The sequence below is a fragment of the Gracilinanus agilis genome, chromosome 1, assembly GCF_016433145.1.
Source record: "Gracilinanus agilis isolate LMUSP501 chromosome 1, AgileGrace, whole genome shotgun sequence".
NCBI lineage: Eukaryota > Metazoa > Chordata > Mammalia > Didelphimorphia > Didelphidae > Gracilinanus > Gracilinanus agilis.
The window spans coordinates 22,971,540-22,984,714 of NC_058130.1; the positions used below are offsets into that span (position 1 = coordinate 22,971,540).

Sequence of the window (13,175 nt, forward strand, 5' to 3'; positions counted from 1 at the left end):
TAGATATGTAATTTTATTGATAAAAGATTATATTGATAAAAAGAACTCCCATGTTGGAAAACTCCTTTCACCAATGGAAGTCAGCACCTTTTCTGCAATTTTCAATCTTAGAAAACTGCCCAGAGTCCGGCAAAGATAAGGAAGCTACTCGGGATCACACAACCAATATATCCAAGATAATTTTGAACTCGGGTCTTCCTTGTCTTGAAGAGCAGGTCCCTATTCAATACACCATTTTACCTCTCTGTGACTGGCTTTAAAGTTTAAATATATATATTTATATAAATTTAAAATATATGTATATAAAATATGAATACATATTTATATAAATATAAAACATATTTATATAAAAATATAAATTATATATAATGTATATATAATCATATATATTATATAATAAAATAAATATATAAAATATAAATTATTTATAAATTATTTATAAATAGATATTTATATAAATATAAAATATATTTACATAAAATTATATTTATATATAAAATATAAATAAATATACATGCATTATGTATATATGTATGTGCATATATGTACACACACATAGAGAGAGAGAGATAGTTCATAAATTATCTCACTTGACCTTATCTTTTCCTGGTGAGAGGTAAGTACTATCCTCATTACAGATGAGAAAGTTTATGCCCAGAGAGTTCAAATGGCTTTTCAAGAATCACACAGCCAATTGATGTCTGAGTAGAAATTTAAATCCAGACCTTAACTCTAAATTAAACATTCTACCTATTTCACCATGCTACCTCATTTCCATAGCTACATAAAATGGTGTGAACCCCCCAAACCTAACCCCTCATACAGGAAGTGACCACCACTCACTCTCTAGGTTGGCTCATTCCCTCCAATCTGTCCGCACCCTGTCAAGTTTGAGTTCCAGGAGAATGACCTCATGACTACAATTAAAAAATCTCTCAGACTCTTGAGATAACCCTTTTGTAGGGTGGGAAGATACACATCCAGGTCTCATCTCTATCCATCCTGTGGCCCTATGAGCATATTTTCCATCTATATAAAATCATTCCTTTGCAAAGATTCACTCTTAAATATAAATGTAGTTATGGATAAAATATAAATAAATATATAACATTTATCTACTTATAAAGTAGAAAGAATAGACATATCTCATTTACTCAGTATAAGAGATTTAAAGGAGTAATCAAACCATCACAGTCCACCCAAATCTGGTCCACACTCGACTGCAGATACAAATAATATTCATCATAGAGAATGGATACATGTAGAACTTAATAAGATTAGAATCAGAAGCAAAGTAGATACTCATAAATAGAATAGCTAAAGAAATTATGTACTTTAAGGTAATATAATACTGTGTCAGAGGCAATAAAGATTCATGAATGGAGACAATCCATGTGCTTGGAGCAACTTACAATTCTACTGCAGGCCATGATAGTCTTTCTTAATGCCTTCATGTACTATCTCTACCCAAATAAATCATTCCTCCCTGCTGACTGCCACCTCTCTTGTCTCTACCATTCTCCCGATGGACAACTTGACTCTTTTTTTTGTTCTTAAATTGATGAAACAATGACACGTTCTCTTAACTCACAATTACCTTTTAAAAGACAAAGGAGAAGTGCTGCACTACTGTAATAATACGCTATTCCTTAAGCCAGAAAAGTAAATAAGCTCCTTCAGGAGGCTTTCTGGGCAATGCAGACAACCCCAACTTAGCTTTTCATTCACCGAGATGCCGGGTTTCATAATCAGCTTCAAGTCTCTGCTATGGAAAAGTAAATTCTGAGCACACTTTTTCCCTTACTAAATCAGAAACAATAGAAGAAAACAATAAACACCTCATAAAAGTTTCATTTCTCTCAAGAGGTAGATAATAGATGGTAATCGAAAGGCAGAGCTCTTTTCCAGTCAACTTCAGTCTTTCTCTAGCCAGTCAGCAACTCAAAACCCAGCAGCTGAAGCTTTTTTATTAGCTGACTCTCCTGCTTTATTATGAACTGCTTCTTGCTATCTTCTCAACTCTTCTCTCTCATCAGTCCTTCCACTCTTCTGCTTGCTTTTTCAACATTCTCATTTGCTCAGATAAGACTATTCTTGTCCTCAGTGTCTTATTCCTCTTTTATGATATAATGCTCAAGAAATCCACTCTATTCTTGGAACTACTAATCCTTAATTAATCACCCCATAGCTCCCCAAAATTCTCACACTCAAAAAACTGAGTTAATCCTACATACTCTTCAAGGAGGAAAAAAAAGAATTATGAAAACAAAATTATTATGATGCTCTTGCATTTTGACCCAAAGATTCTAATATATATATGTATATATATATGCATATATATATACATATATATATATATTCGTTCGTAAAAGGTCACTCACTGATTAAAAAGAAAGGTTCTTTATTATGCTAAAATATTTATAATGGCACTTTTTGTGATATTCAATAACTGCAAATATAATAGCTGTCCATCCCCTGGAAAATGGTGAAATAAACTGTAGTACATCATTTTAATGAACTATTACTCTCCTGTAAGAAATAATGAATGTGGGGCAGCTGGGTAGCTCAGTGGATTGAGAGCCAGGCCTAGAGACGGGAGGTCCTAGGTTCAAATCTGGCCTCAGACACTTCCCAGCTGTGTGATCCTGGGCAAGTCACTTGACCTCCATTGCCCACCCTTACCACTCTTCCACCTATAAGTCAATACACAGAAGTTAAGGGTTTAAAATAAAAAAAAAAGAAATAATGAATGTAATGAAAACAGAGAAGCATGAAGAGACTTTTAGAAATTGATGCATAGTGAAGTAAGCAGGACCAGGAAAACAAATACACAATAATAGTAACAATATAAATGAAAAGAACAATTATAAACAAATGAAATGGAATATTAGTAAATTTTCAAGAGTATTTTCCCTAAACAAAAACTATGAGAACACACTGCTCCCAAGTCCTTCAAAGAGGTCAGCATCAACAGGAGTGGAAAAATGTTTGTGGAGGTACATACATATACATACATATGTGTATATATATATATACATATATATATATATATAGAGAGAGAGAGAGAGAGAGAGAGAGAGAGAAATTTTAAAAATGTTTTGGTAGGCTTTGTTATTTTTCTTCTTCTTTAAAATTATTGGTTATAAGGGATGGGTCTTTGGATAGGGAAAAGATGAAGATGGAAATGTATGCAATGTAAAAACAAAATATATCAATGAATATTTTATACCTCAGGACACAAAAATGAGCTATGGCACTCTCGTGCCTTTGAAGCTCTGTTATTTCTTGGTCTTTAAAGAAGTCCTCCCAGTTTTCTATTCAGTCTCTCTAATAATCTGCTTTTCTCTAATACTGTATATAAGAAGCTATAATTATGGATGTTTAACAGATTTTCATACACAAATGCTCTTTTCTACCCCCTTTTTTAACCAATCATCTACTTCTTCCAGATGCCTTTCCATGACACCATTTTCCTCAAGTCAAAACTATTCCATCTTATATTTATGACCCTCTGTATTCTGATCCTGATCTCTCTGCATGAACAATGACTGTCTCTATGGGAAGAACCCCATTTTCCCTGTTATTGAGGATTGGCACCTTCACCTATCCACCTTTATTTATGTTGCTTCATTTTTTGGGAGTAGCCTTTGTGCCTTTTGAGGGCCAATCTGAATTTATCTCTACTTCCCATCTCCTGTTTTATTTCAAATGTTCTTGTTTTATCTACATTAAAAGACAAGGTTCTTGAGGTTCATGATTGTTTAGTGTACTCATGTATCCTTCAGAGCACCTCATACACCCTCAATAATATCCTACTGTTAAGAATATAGGCCATACTCCTATATGACACATTTTTTTCCATTTTAATGAGATCTCACTTTAGGAACATGGTCTATATTTTAAGTTTTGTTTTTTTTTTCTCCATATTGATAGGTTGCCATTCAATGTATCCTTCCTCAGTGTGCGCTCTTGCTCTCTCTCTCTCTCTCTCTCTCTCTCTCTCTCTCTCTCTCTCTCTCTTTCTCTCATTTCTGTCATCTCATTCTGTGTATCTCAATTATCTCTAGTTATCAATGAATAATAAATATACAGAAAATGGAGAAAATCAATACATAAAGGAAGTAGGATATACATAGATTTTGATATTTATATCTTTATATAATTATATATTGTCTTTATATATCTCTATATATATATTGTCTATCTCTTTTCTCTAGAAATAGATGTCTATTTCTATTTCTCTCTCTATCACTATGTTCAGTTTCAATATAAGAAAAAAAGTTGTGGAAATATGCCATGTAAATTCTGTTAGATGTATCTGTAGCACACTTAAAAGAAATCAGATTGGCTCCAGATATTACCTGTAATCAAAGTGTTGAGGATAAGAACTTAACCTGTACACAGAATTGAGCCCCATTACAAACTCTTACCTGCATTTATTTGTGGGATTTCTTACCTTCTTTAATGAAAATATGCCCGTAGCTCAGCTGCTTCCGCAGCCATTTCATCTTCTGATCTCCATTTGGCTGGGGAATCTTCTTCTCCTTTATCATGTTTCTGAAGCTTTGGAGACAAAATTAGATGATACTTCTTAATAGATTGCCACAGTTTCTGTAAATGCTCAAGGAAGAATTTTACCCATAAGTTGTCACCAGTCATTTCTATACATTTTACTTACCTGGTTTGAATTGTCTTTTCTGTACTCAAAGAGTCTGATAAATTCTCAAAAACTATATTAAACTGAATATATATGTGTGTACATATGTATATGTGTGTACCCACATATGTAGTCAAAAGAAGGGAATAGCATAGACCATACGTGATGACATAATCAGAGATGTAATTTGTTTCTTCTCATCTCAACTTTTCTTTACTTCCTTTTCAGAATTCTCCTTCCCTCTCTCCTCCCCTCCCTTTCTTCCTCCTTTCCTTCCTCTCATATTTATATTTTCTGACATTTTCCCACCTCTGGATTTTTATTAAAACCTATAGTCTTTTTTTGACTTTGCTACAGATGTTTTTGTTACCTCTAGCTTCATATAGGATTTCTGTTCAGTATTCCTAATGTAAGCAAAGGAATAAATAAGACAATGATGAAGAATAAGTATGGACATATAAGTCTAATGTCTCTCCTTTCACTCCCCCCACACCCTAAGAAAAGGCTTCAAGATGATAAACAGTAATGAATAATTAACATGAATAGAAATGGTAGACAAATAGACCTGTCTTCATTGGCTGAATTAGCTTTAAATCTTCTTCACCCACTGATATTACGCTACTATCTATTAAAAAGTTTGTATAGTCTTCAGTAAAATACTAAAGTCAAAATAGGATATTTATCTGTAAATAGAATATAAACACGGTGTTCCCAAGATCTTAGTACGTTTCTAACCTATTAAAGAAGAAGACTATTAAAGCTGTCATGTGGATGAGTGATTCAATTTGCGGACAATTAGGAGCACTGGGATAAATTGCAAAGAGGTACCTTTTATTTCATTAGAGATCTTCATTTAAAAGATGGACAACTACTACTCAGGCATTTATATAGGGATGGCTCTTTGAATAGGGAAAAGATGAAGGAGTAATTGTAGGCAATGTAAAAACAAAATATTTCCAAAAAGATATATTTCAAAACACCAGAATATGAAAATGAGCCACGGTACCACCATACCCTGGAAGGTCTGTCATTTCTTGGTCCTCAAACAAATCTTCATGTATATATGTAATATTATATGTTATATATGTATTAAGCATATATAAATATACTTTTATTTTTATAATAGTGAGTACTCTTTCTCAGCTATGGGTTGAACTGGTGAGACCCTTTCCAACTCTGAGATTCCATGACACTTTGCTCTCTGAAGTCTTTTCCAGTTCAGACATTATTATTCTGTGACAACTGGAGCAGATTTGTTCCCAAAAGCAATGTTTCCAAGGAGAGATGGAGGAATTTCTAGTATGTTGAGATGGAAAAGATTTAATCCAATCTCTCTAATTTTATGGATGGGGCTAAGGCTTAGAGAACATATGGCTTGTCCAAGATGATACATATAAACAGCAATATAGTCAGGATTCAAATTCTGATGACCTGATAACAAATTGAGTGGATTTTACACTTTATCATCCCTTCTCCTTTGGCCTACTTGATTTAAAGGTCAAATACAATGGCAGATTCATGAATGTCTAACTTTGTCTCCAAACTTGACATGCAACTTTATCTTTGATTCTTATAAATAATTATTTCCTCGTAGTGAATGATAAATAATAATAAATTATTTCCAAATATGTATAAAGGGCATTATTGTTGAAAAGACAATAGCATAGGAACTCTGTCCCTAAGGAGCTTACAATATTTCCCATTAAATAAGGGAAAACACCAACAATAATTGGTTTAAATGCCTTGAACTAAAATATTCTAGGTTTACTCCAGCCCAACACTAAGGCCATGCAAGCCAATGGGCATTTTCCTCCCATTAGTTAGACACAAAACTGGATACAAAAGGGAAAGCCATTTGAGGAGGGGTGACACATGGTCTGCTTTCCAGCAAAGTGACATTTCTACTCATCGTGTTTTCAAAAGTAAATGAGGATTATTAGCATATAACCAAACTGCAAATATGTTTATGAGAGCGATCTATCTTCTACTCAGAAGTTAGCTTCCAGCAAGTCAGTTTTGCATTTTGCTACGAGGATTTAATTCTCTTTAGTAGATGGAAATGACATCAGGAAGTAATTTCCTTCCTTGCAAGGCGCAGATATGATGCCATTGCCCTGGGCAAGGGAAAGCGGATTGCTGTTCTTCTAGTCAGGGACTAATTTCATTCTGATACTTGCTCCAGGTCAGCTGTAAATCCATCTTCTAACAATTCAGTGGAATGGTGGGGAACGCTTCAAACCTCAGAATATATGGTCTCCCCACTTCTGGTACTCATGTCAAAAGAGACGGAAGCCCAGAAATCAAACATTAAGTGGCCTCATAGTGGTGCAGATTCTGCCAGATGAGTCCACGTAATTTAGAATCTTGGAATGTCAGTGTTTTCCTGGATATTAGGGTAACCGTCTGTTATTTTCATATGCCTCACAGATGGTCATGTCATGCCAAGGCTTAAGAATGGTTTATAAGAGACATTGATGCAATACAAGAATTAAAAAAAAAAAAGATGGGTATTCATGAGGCTGATTCATTGATTGATTTTAATGGGGTGCAGTAGAAAAAGGAAGAGGATCTGGGGTCATATTTAATTTCTGCTGCTTATTGCCTGTGTGACTATAGATAAATCATTCAGCCTTTTTTTTTCTTTTTGCCTCAGTTTCTTTATCCGTGTAATGAGGTGGATGAACAAGATGGCCTTTGAGAGCCTTACTAGCTCTGGTTCCTTCATCCTGTGGTCCCTTGGACTAATACTCCCTAAAGATGTCTGGTCTATTTTGCTAAGAATGGGTCCATACTTCAAACTCCAGCTCTAATACTGGTACTGGGAAAAGAACAGTTTATGGTCATTCCTCACATTTACAAATGACTAGTGCAGCTACAAAGAATCTGAATGAATAAGAATAAATAAAAGAGGAAAAAGAAAGGGAAAGTAGTTCTTCAAAACTAACCAATACGCCAGTATAGCCCAATTCTTTGTCTCCAGGGAGAAGGACTAGAAATTGTCACAATTGGTCTGGGGAACTCTCAAGTGAGAGAACGCTTCCAAAGCATGCTGACCTTCTAGCCTTAGAATGTTGGTGAGGGCACAGAGATGCTAACAGATTCATTCAGTCACAAAACTAGAATCTGGCCCAAAAAAGACATTAACTTGGACATCCCCCCTGACTCTCTAGCCACCATGCCATGAGAGCTCCCTTATGAAGAAAAAAGGAAAAAAGGAAAGGGGGAAAACAGCTGAGCAGAATTAACCAACCCATCACCCAAGACCAACAGAACAGGTAGCATCTCCTAGTTAGAGTCATCTGTGTCTACAGAGAAGGAAGGGAAAGCAAGGTCTCACATTGTCGTGCTTCTGTGGCTATATTATCCTGGAGTTTATTCACCCTGGAACATCTAACTATACCTGCAACCTTTTCCATCTTCAATATCCCTCTTTAAATTCTGCCCCCTTCTCCTACCGATGAGTTTCTTCTGAGGTTTCCATTTTGTGGGGAGGACCAATCTGGCCTTCATCCATCTCCTGGCTTCCTTCTTTCTTTGTTCTTTCTACAACTGGCTTAACATAGTGGTGGCCTGAAGAAGAGAGCATGCCCTGTGTTTGGGGATTGGGGATGGGGCAGGAATCTTTTCTTTTCCTCCTTTTCCCCATATTGTTTGCCTATATAATTTATCTGCTGTGTGACTCCATCTCTAGACCTCTTTGTCCTTATCTCCAAAATGAATAGTTGGGACTCAGTCTTCTCCAAGGTCTCTTCCAGCTCTAAATCAATTTTCCTGTGATTCTTTACTGTGAGCTAACATGACCTCTAGGTGTGGAAAATGAACACATTGGTGCAACCTTAGCATCCATAGTTTTTGGCTGGGTGCTGAACCACTGACTTTTTCAAACCTTGGGTAGCTTTTCTGAAGGTCCAAAAGTAAGGTGTATTTGTATCTGTATGGGGAAGAGGTTGGTGCTACAACTGAGACCAAGTCTAGGATACTTGGTAAGGGATCTCATTGCTTTTCTAATGGGAAATCCAGCTCTCAGTGTCTTGGAACTGAATAGATTCTGCCTGCCAACTTGTCATTAATTACTCTTCTTTCTCTCTTGGTAAAACTGATACTGAGGTAAATAAGCCCTTTCTTTATTTACTTGCCTACTCAAGGAAACTTTGACAATAGTGCTTTTCTGGAAGCCAATCTTCCTGTAACTTATCTCTGCAATTTGATTGCTTTATTGAAGTATAATACTTAAAAGCATATCCCGAGGGATGAGACTGATGTATATACTGAAGAAAACACACCCTAAAAATAAGGATCGGAATTGGGACATAAACATATTCTATTTAAACTCATCTGATGAGGAAAAATAGGCAGCTTTCTGTAAAAACAAAAATAGGAGGTTCCGGAGGCTTCTTTTGTATGGCTACAGAGAGCACTAGAGTATTTACGAGTTAGAAAAAAGCATCTATAAATTCGCATTTTCATGTGCAAAAGCCCACAAATGTGGTGTAAATGACAAAATGGATCACATTTTCAGAAAACTGCTTAAGGAATTGGACTGCATTCAGCATACACTTATTAAGAACCTACTTTACGCAGAATGTAGTAAAGGTACTAAAGGAGAAGATATTGAAAATCTGGATCAGACAAAGGTCTCTGCCTTCATTGAGCTTACAGTCCAGCAAAGGGGAGAGGTATAAATATCCTTCTAACTACAATATCCAAGGTGGCATGATAAATGCATTAAAAAGGCACCCCAAGAGTGCCAAGTCAGGACTGAGGGATGGGTAGCAAGATCATTATGATTAAAAGAGGAGAGATGTCAGTGACCAAACCTAGTAAAATACACAGCAGGGAATTTTGGGGAATTCTGAATCCTAAGAATCATACCTATGTATTGATCTTATTTTCCCATGGCTGGATTATTATTGTGTGTGAAGAGAGATGGACAGGCAGTGTCAGAGATGGAAAAACAGTGTCAGAGAGACAGAGGGGGAGGGAAAGACAGGGATAGAGAAAGAAAAAGAAGGAAACAAACAAAGAGAAAAGGAAGAAAGAGAGAGGGAGAGGGAGAGAGAAAGAGAGAGTGGGAGAGAGAGAAAAAGAGAGAAAGGAGGAAAGGAGGAATGGAGGGAGGGAGAGACCTTACCATTTTGCTATTTCAAACAGATTTGCTAAGAATATTTTTGTATAGATCTTCTGATTAAACAGTTAAAGAATAAGGACGTTTTAGTAATTTTTGTTGCATCCTTTATAACCGGCCTTCCCAGAATTATTTCACATTCCTTCTCTTCATACACTTGACATTTTAGCCTTAATCCTCTCTATGTGCTTCTATCTCCCACCTTTGCCTAGGCAGACCAGGGATATTGGACCTCATCCCCTTAGAATCCTTAGCTTCCTTCAGGCTTCAGCTCAGGTGCCCTTCCTGATCTCCCAAGGAGTTAGTGGCTTTTTCTTCAAATGAAGAACTGACTTTGAATTTACTTTCTCCCCAATAGAACTGAAGCTTTTTGAAGGTAAGGGATTATTATTGTATCATTGATTTTCCAGCTCAAAGCCCAGTGTCTTGTACATAACACATGCTTAATAAATGCTTTTCACACACACACACACACACACACACACACACACACACACACACACACACAGAATGAATAAATAATTTTCTTCTGCTTTTGAAAGAGACTGAACCAATTCACAGCTCCATCAGAATTGTATTAGGAGGCCTGTTTTCCCACAACTTTGAATTGTATCATCTTAATTTATTATCTTTGACACTTTGATTGATGCCAAATGTTATCTCAGAGGAGTCTTCATTTGCATTTCTGGGACCATTAAGGGGTTTAATCCCTTTTTCATGTGGTTGCCAGCAATGTGCTTATTCTTTTAAGACCTGCCTGCTCATTTTCTTTGACCACTGATCTTTTGGAGAAGAAATCTTATCCTTATAAATATGGCAGTTCTGCAAAGATTTTGCATACCAGATTTTTATTTGAAATGTTTATTGCAAAGATTTTCCAACTGTTTTTTTCTTTCATATTCTGCATTCAGGACTTTGTGTTATGCAAAACCGAAATATATCTATTTTGTCTCATATTTTCTTCAAAGTCATGAATGTTTAAATATTTTTCCCTTAGCATGGCTCTGAAAGATGCAACATTCTATCACAATAAATTTCAATACTTTAAAATTATTTAAACTTTACTGCATTTGAAATTTATTTCAAGTATGGGGTAAAATAAATACAAGTCTATTGACATTTTGGACTAAATTATTATACCATTATCCTCAAAGTTTGTTTTCTATTAAGTAATGCCTTCTTATCACTGTTCAGTGATCTTGAGTTTAAGGAAGCTTAGTATGCCATATGAATTTGTTCTAAATCATGACCATCGAATGTATTCCAAAGATCTATTATTCTTTCTCCAATATAGCACCAGATGTTTTAAATAATCATTACATCATAATAGAATTTGAGCTGTAATTATGCAGGTGTTCCTTTTTCTCTCCTCCCCATTCTACCAACAAAAGAATCCCTTAATATTTTCTATCTTTTCCCCCTTATTTTATATAATTTTTCATCATTCTCATTCTAATCATATAAAGCATGTTATATCTTACCAAATGCACAGAATAATTCTGAAACATCCTCCTCCTACCATATTATCTCAACCTGGTCACATACATTAAATTTTTCTCAAGTTATTTAGTTCTTTATTTTGCCAAATGTGTATAATCATATAAATAATATATTTCCCATAGAGGCTGGTAAGTGGTGCAATATATAGAATGCTAGACCTGGAATTATGAAGAAAGCCCTGAATTAAAATCCAGCCTCTAACACTTCTTAGCTGTGTAACCCTGGGCCAGTCACTTCACCCTGTTTGCCTTTGTTTCCCCATCAGTAAAATGAATTGGAGAAGGAAATGGAGAACCATTCCAGTGTTTGCCTCCTGGGGCCACAAAGACTTGGGCATGACTAAAAATGACTAAACAACAAAAATTTATCTTGTATATTGCCTGTTTATACATCACTGTTTCTCTCTCCTTTTTGATTGTAAGCTCCTGGAGGGAAGGAACTATCTTTTGCCTTTTGTGTTATCATCAGTGCTTAGCACAGTGCCTAGAACAGAGTAGATATTTATTAATTTTATTGAATCGAATCCCTATGCTGTCACTCAGATGCTTTATGTAGGTGGGGATGTCTTTTCCTTCAGGGAAGTCCTGACAATTAAGTGACAAACTGTCAGTAAGTTCTGCAGTGAACAATAGGAGAGAACAGATATTGAATCCATGACTGCCCCAATTTTCTGTCCTGGGTCTCAGTGAAAATGTACTGACACCAGAATTATAATGACTGCTAGGTTACCACTAAGTCATCTGTCTAGCCCGCTTTGATGAAACAGAACAAACACAGATTTACTTAGTTCTTGGGTCTTTGTCTTTACTGTATCCTTACTAATTATGAGATTTCAGGCAAGTCATTTCTACCTCAGTGTCCTTATCTGTAAAATGATAATAAAAATATATTACCTTCTGTCCAACCTGGTGGGAAGCAGAAGTCTTTGCAAATCTCTAATTAATATTTTAATGTCAGTGATGATTCTTTATTATTCCTAGAGAGAAGCAATGGAATACAGTGGGAAATGGGACAGATTTGGGGTCAGACAACCTGGCCTGGAATGTCACCTCTCCAGTGACCCGTGTGACTGTGGGGAAGTCATTTCACCATCTTTGAAGTGTTTTTTTCCCTCTGTACAATGATAAGAATGGGCTTGCTGGCTTCTTCAGTCCCTCTTAGTTTTAACTCTATAATTTTCAAGAATGAATTATCCCCTTTACATCAAGTGGGAGGTTAAGTGAATACTAGAATAAAATATGGACAGGATCTCAGAGGTGAGAAGTGATTCAGTTGAACCTGGACTGCATAATTCTTTATGAATTATTCTTTCCTTTTACTTCCAGAAAAAAAGCATGCCTCCACTAAGAATCTCTGGTGTTTCTGGCCATTTTGGTATAGTAGGAAAGACACTGATTTGGGAGTCAGAGAATTGGGTTCAAATCTTACCTTTAACACTTGACTATTGGTGTGACCTTGGGTAAGTCACTTGGCATGAGCCTTAGTTTCCTCATCTATAAAATGAAGGCTTTGTACAAGAAGTTCTCCATCATCTCTTCTAACTCTAGACCTATGACCCTATGGAAATTCTTTAAATATTGGTTTCTAACTCCAGGTTTTTCTTTTTTATTTTCTAAGTCAAGTGGCTAAGCAGCCACCGTGTTGACCTCTAGCTAATATGTCAGTGTTGTCAGGTAGTTTCAGGTTTCCTTCCCCACCATTCAGTTTATACTATGGTAGCCCACAGGTTCATTTCCTTGCTTGTTTTATGGAGATATATTCAGACTTCATCAAGGAGAAGATACTTGGCCTCTAGAACCCATCCATTTGATGAGGGCAAAGGCAAAGCTTTGACATAAGTGGAATCCCTCACGACAGGACAAACGTTTTTCATATAGCCTTTCCTGCTAAAAT

General features: G+C 35.9%; 1 protein-coding gene across 1 annotated transcript in view; it reads right to left on the reverse strand.

Annotated features, from left to right (window-relative positions):
- FHIT (fragile histidine triad diadenosine triphosphatase) overlaps window positions 1-13,175 on the reverse strand; it is a 951,800-nt gene that overhangs the window by 24,722 nt on the left and 913,903 nt on the right. The window contains exon 6 of the mRNA XM_044660289.1: window positions 4,457-4,563. Within this exon, the coding sequence (XP_044516224.1) occupies window positions 4,462-4,563 (102 nt within the window). The 3' untranslated portion in view covers window positions 4,457-4,461. The remainder of the gene's footprint in view (window positions 1-4,456; window positions 4,564-13,175) is intronic.